We start from the raw sequence: 6,396 nt of genomic DNA, 5'->3' as shown, positions 1-6,396 counted from the left end.
AGTGTACATGAATTATATACCTCAATAAAGCTATTATCTAAAAAAAATGCTCTGACATATAATTTGTCATTTCCCAAGGGACACATTTGAATCCCATGTGCTAGGTGGCATTTGGGAGTGAGTCAGGTGGCTAAAGAGTGATACCAGCCAACTGTCTAGCATCGCTCAGTGCGGCTTTGCTCTTCTCTACGTATTGACATTTACCCAGGAACTCTTATGAAATACCAAAAACTTCTGTTTCTCTGGAAGGAAGATGGCAGACAAATAAGACAGAGTTCTTTGGTAAAAGTTGAAAAGGTGGTTTACTTGTGGCACCAGTATCTGTGCAGCAAATCTGAATCTGGACAAAGCCAGAAGCTTGCAGGAACATTTCTTTATTTGAGGATTTAGGGCTTTATAAAGATAGCCCTACTCTTAGGAATTTTAGGGATCCAGTGTACAAAAAACAGGATGGCAGGGACAGTGGTATAGAAACAGAAGCATTTCTAAAAAACTCATTTGAAAGTAATCCCATATACTGTACCAGAAGTAAACTTATGAAACAAGATGAATTAAATGAAAGATTTTCTGGGAAGGTATTTCAAGGTCCTTCAATCCCTGAGATTCTACATTTCTAAAATAAACTTATACAGAACTACAAACTTTCAATTCACAGAGCCAATCACAGCAACACAAAGCATCCTCACAATTAATGGGCCTTGCTAGTCAGGCTGTAGTTCAGGGGATGCTTCTGGCCATGGAACTGAGGAGAATGACTTGCCCAAGATCAATGGGAGATGCTATAGACCAGCCCTCAGGAGCTTTGACTTCTAAACTCATTATTCTGAATGCCCTCCACACGATCCATGCCTTACATACCTTCGGCAATCTGATTTGAAATAAAAGAATTATTTGGAATCACTGGTTTACGACAGGCAAGATTATTCATCCTGGTCCCAGAGGGTGCTGGTAAAAAGTTCACAGGAGGAACACTGTACTTATGATGGGTATTTGTCAGTAACTTGACTATTTCTGATTCTTCCTCTAGGAGTGTTATCAAAGAATATACAACAGGTTCTGAAGTTTCTGCAGATGTCAAGGCCTTGCCATAAAGGAACTCAGAAATATGTAAACGACAAGCCAGAGGTAGATGCTCATTGGTGGAATAAAAGGCCACAAGCGGAGCTTGGTAGGGGTATTTGTGGTCTTTAGAAAATCGAATTTCAAGTTCATATGAAAAAGATGCGTCTTCATTAAGATGAGAATCATCTATGCTTCTTTCTATTCTTCCAACAATTTGATTTGGGGGTACTTCATGCTTGAATTTGCATTTTGATCCAAATTTACAATTTCCTTTGAGGTAAAATTTACAGGTTTCAAGTGAAGTCTCCTGAACATTTTTGGTACTTCCCCTTTGCTTGGGTTTGCAGAATTTACTTGCCAAATATTCCAAATCTAATCCAATGGTCCAGACTCGGTTCTGAATTCTTTCTACAAATTTTTCCCCACAGATTGACTTAAGAGCAAATGCCTCTTCCTGTCGCTGTTCCACACACTCATCCAAGCTAATATGGGCAACTGCCTCAGATGTCTTCATCCTTTCTCCAAATGTTTCTGAAAAACACTGGGTTAGGAGAAGTTCTAGTGATGCCCCAATATCTCCACCACAAATCCTCAGGGCTACTTGACAGCGTTCTGTATTGAAACCATACCTGTCAAGGGCAAAAGATAACAAAAATGATTGGGTGATATCAAATCACTGGAGAGGAATTCATTTAAATACATTTATATAAAATTATAACTATATATGGCACGGCTTGTGTATTTTGAAAACCAGAAAGATCCAAAACCAAACCCACTGCTGTCAAGTCGATTCTGAGTTATAAAGACCCCCACTGAGTTTCTGAGGCAGTAAATCTTTACAGAAGTAGACTGCCCCATCTTCCTTCCGCAAAGTGCTGGTGGGTTTGAGCTATTAACCTTCTGGTGAAGGTAAAATGACATAGGCACTGTGCCATCAAAGCTCCCTGTATTTTGAAAAAGTACCCCAATAATATGATGCTTCCTTAAATCTACCCCTCATTTCCAATTGAGAATAACTGGCCTAAAGAGACAGAATATTAGGCAAATCAGTCATTTCTAGAACCCACACAATATGAACATAACTCAAATAAGGATAGTTGGATATATCAGATGATTTTCACTTCCTTGAAGTCTTCCCAAATCGCCATACTGTTGAAAGCAATTACCTGGAAAGCTTTTGCACTGCAAATGGTGAGACTGTAAATTCTGGAATATGAGGCTCCACCAGGGCTGGGCCAGCATATTCCAAAGGATTAGGATCTAGAATGAGGGAAGCTTCTTGTCCAGCTGACCAGTACTGCTCATCATCACAATGATCAGGCTCATCATCTTCCTCTTCCCCAGAAACACCTCTCCTAGCAAAGATAACATTTGTATATATTAGGTCTACTTACTTCAAAGAAATATTTAGCAAGGGTATAAGAATGTAAATCAAGAAGCCAAAGGATATAAGGTCCTGACTACTCTTCAGTCACTGATTTAATTCTTCAATAACTTGTAATTCACCTCTTGGCAACTAACATTTATTGACGTGGTTCAATCATGGATGACCATGGAGCAGGAGGAGGAAGAAAAACGACCAAGACTTTAGAGTAGGGCTTTGAACTGGTCCAAAGTGGTTCAGTCATGGTCTACCAAGATAAATCAAAAGAGACCTTAACTTTTTAAAATGTGAGTGAACAGGAATGATAACCATAATAGAAAAAATTACAGGTTGCAGCTCACAATGGGAGACTTGAAAGAGCCCTGATGCAGGAGCTGGATTATTGGTGAAACTGCAGAAAGTGACACACATTCAAAGTGAGGCAGTCAGCACCATCTTTGAGCCTTTTGCCGCTGCTTCCCACTCTGCAGGTAAGAGATGTGGTTGCTCTGGAATGAATATGCTGCCATAAGAGGGAGATTAAGTTTTCAGTAGGGCTGAGATTGTAACTTTTCGCATTCTAGTTACTGCTCCAGTTCACCCAAATTTTAAAAAATTAAGTCTATTCTGGCGTTGCTTCCTTGGCTGTGATTGAACCAGGCTGAACTGATTCAAACCTCTGCTTTAGAACAAAAGCTGTTTCTTTTGAGCAGATGATCATGAGAAGTGTAATCTTAAGATTTCATCTGATCAACTCAGTATTTGTTCCTGGAACAATACTTCTACTTGTTCACTACTGGGAGATTATTAATAAAGCAGCTACTGAATCCATCATAGTACTGTCCTAGAAAAAATTAAGATGTGCATTGATTAAGGGTTGCATAGCTGATTATTGTAACTGCTGTCAATAAGATGTACACCTGTAAAAAGTTGAGCTGGTAAAGTAGTGTGATAGCTACATTTACAACAACAACAGGGGAAAATAAAAAAAAAGAGGAGCTGCTGATGTTGTTTATGTACAACCAAAATCCTCATGGAATAGATTTGGTCTCTTGGTTTGGAGGTTTAGGGTCATGGTTTCATAGGACAACTCAGTTAAGTGGCCTAAAGGCATGTTTAGTGGTCCTGTTCTATCTCCTAGTTATGTAGTGTTTGAGGTCTTAAAAGCTTGCATGTGGCCATCCAGGGCATAACAATCGGTCTCTATTTGCCTGGAACAACATAGGAAGAAGAGTGAGGAACACGAGGAAGATATAGAATGTGTGCCCAACTGCCTCTATGAACAACTGCATCCTTTGCCATGAGACCAGAATTGGATGGGCCCAGCTACCATTACTGAACATTTTAATCAAAGATTCTGTAGAAGAATCCTGATCAAAAGTAGGAAAATGCAGAACAGAATTTCAAATTTTCATTGACTCCGGACTTTCTAGAGTCATGAAGGTAAGATGAACTCCTGAAACTACTGCCCTGAGATAATTTTTAAACATTAAACCAAAAATATCCCCTAAAGACTTCTTAAAACTAAACAACAATTTAGCTTAACTAGTAAAAAAATGTCTGCCTTGAGCATTATGCTCTTGTAAGAAATATCTGAATGGGATCAAATAGACAACAGCAACTTGAGAGATTAAATATGAGCGGGCAGTGAATTTATGTTAATGGAGGAGGAACAATTCAGAAAAGGAGGGTAAGAATAGTTGCACAACTTGAAGATTATTATCAGTCACTAAATAGTACATGTAGAAATTGTTAAATTGGTGTATGTTTTGCTTTGCATATTCTCAAAAACAACAAAATAAATTTTTTTTGAAAAAGGAAAAACTGAAAAAAAAATTGAGATGAAAATACAACCTGTATCATTGCTCATGGATGTTGTAAAACAAACCTGCTCTACAACTGTTACTGGTTCATTTTCAACTATTACAAGGCTACAACAGGATCAGTATTCATCCACTAGTTCCAAAAACATACAGGATCTCCACACTAACCATACATCGTCCTTAATATAACAATTTACTCAAATAATTGCTCAAATAAAATAATTTACTCAGATCCAGCATCCGCATCCTGTTCTTGCAGGTCTCGGAGAAGAGCTTTCACTTTCTCTTGATTCTCAGAAGTCATATGTAGAGTCTGGAGGGGCACTTTGGCTTCGGGCCTCCGTTTGGGGCGTGCCTCTCCTTTGCTTATGCTACTGCTGCTAGGTCTACAAAGGACATGAGAACAATCAAAACTTTACACTCTCCTCGGAGTGCCCAAATAAACACAACATGAACTGGATTGTCATATATTTTACAAAAGATAACAATTAATGTGAAGAGATTCTCCAGTTTTCTACAGTATTCACCATACTTTATTATACTGGAACTACTGGAGAAAACCTAATCTCATTCTTAATCATTAACTGTGGCCTCAGTAACTCAGGAATCCTCAGAAAACACAATGCTAATGTTAACTCCCTCTGTGCTATAAGGGCTTAGAAAAATATGCCACATACCCATATACACCCACTGCCATCGAGTCAATTCTGACTCATAGAGACCCTACAGGACAGAGTAGAACTGCCCCATAGGGTTTCCAAGGCTGTACATCTTTACAGAAGCAGACTGCCTCATCTTTCTCCCATGGAGCAGCTGGTGGGTTCAAACCACCAATCTTTGGGTTAGCAATGCTTTAACCACTACACCACCAGAGCTCCTTATGCCACACACAAGAGTACTTACTGCATTCCACTTTAGGTATGCAATCTGAAAACAATTAATAGTCTCATCTTATAAATAGGCTCTATTTTTGAAATACTTACCCATATTATCATTATTTCCTAATTATAACATTAAATAAGAATTAAAAAGTACAGAACAAAGAAGAAAAAAAATCAGATTCACTGTCATCGAGTTGATTCTGACTCATAGCGACTGCGACCCTATAGGACAGAATAGAACTGCCCCACAGGGTTTCCAAGGCTGTAAATCTTTACAGAAGCAGACTGCCTAATCTTTCTCCCATAAAGCTGCTGGTGGGCCAAACTTTTGGTTAGCAGCTGAGTGCTTTAACCATTCTGCCACCAGGCCTCCTTAAAAGAAAACAAAAGCCACCACAAAATCATACCATTCTTTTTCATATGCATTTTTTAATAAAATTGCATAGCATGTGTAGTCTTTTATAAATTGATTCATTCCCTTATCAAAATAACACTGCCATGTCCCTGAGTGGTTACATAGAGATACAGACGTATCATTATTTATCTCACCAATCTTTATTTTTGGAATTTAGATTATTTGAGGGACTCTTTTTAAAACAGTAAGTTCTACAGTTTAATTTTATTTACTTTCTCTTCTTCTGACATGTTTTATTATGAATTTTCACAAATCTGGTGAAACAGAAGAAAATTGCTTTTTATTTAAAATCTACCACATTACTGAACTTTGAAAAGACTCACCCATTAACCTTTGCAAAGCTGTAGCAATGGAGAAAACAGAATCAACTGTGATTTTTAACTACTTAGTTGGAACATCTGAAAAGAAGTAATGTCACCTAAAATCCTCCAACTTTTTGTTTAGAAAAAGTTAAATCTAAAAATATGTAGAATAATTATACAATACTGTTTACCTAAATGCACCAATTGTTAACATTTTGTAATATGCACAAACATACAAATACATAAGTCCCTTTTTTTTTTTTTTTAAAAAACTAGTAATTTTCTTTTTCTTTTTTGTTTTTTTAAATTGTAATTTGGGTGAAGATTTACAGAGCAAATTCACTTTCCATACAGCAGTTCATATACACTTTGTTTCATGACATTGACCACAGTTTACCACAATGCAACAGCTCCCATCCCACTTCTTCTCCATAGTTACCTCTTCCCAGTGTCCATCCCTACATGCACTCCTGCCCCCTGAGCTGTCTCCCTGTGTATAAGCAGACCTTCTTTCTCCCCTGATTGTTCTCTCCAAGGAGTATATCTACCT

The 6,396-nt window shown here is 37.9% G+C and overlaps 1 protein-coding gene across 1 annotated transcript in view; it reads right to left on the bottom strand.

Annotated features, from left to right (window-relative positions):
* The window catches only part of DHX57 (DExH-box helicase 57), a 94,746-nt gene that overhangs the window by 74,938 nt on the left and 13,412 nt on the right, over positions 1-6,396 (bottom strand). The window contains 3 exon segments of the mRNA XM_007945079.2: positions 859-1,691; positions 2,229-2,417; positions 4,476-4,634. Coding sequence (XP_007943270.2) covers positions 859-1,691; positions 2,229-2,417; positions 4,476-4,634 — 1,181 coding nt within the window.

This window comes from Orycteropus afer, unplaced genomic scaffold, assembly GCF_000298275.1.
Source record: "Orycteropus afer afer isolate SDZICR_OR568_19922 unplaced genomic scaffold, OryAfe1.0 scaffold00131, whole genome shotgun sequence".
In the NCBI taxonomy this organism is placed as follows: Eukaryota; Metazoa; Chordata; class Mammalia; order Tubulidentata; family Orycteropodidae; genus Orycteropus; species Orycteropus afer.
Note: the sequence above shows the minus strand (reverse complement) of the source record. Positions and strands in the feature narration are given on the sequence as shown.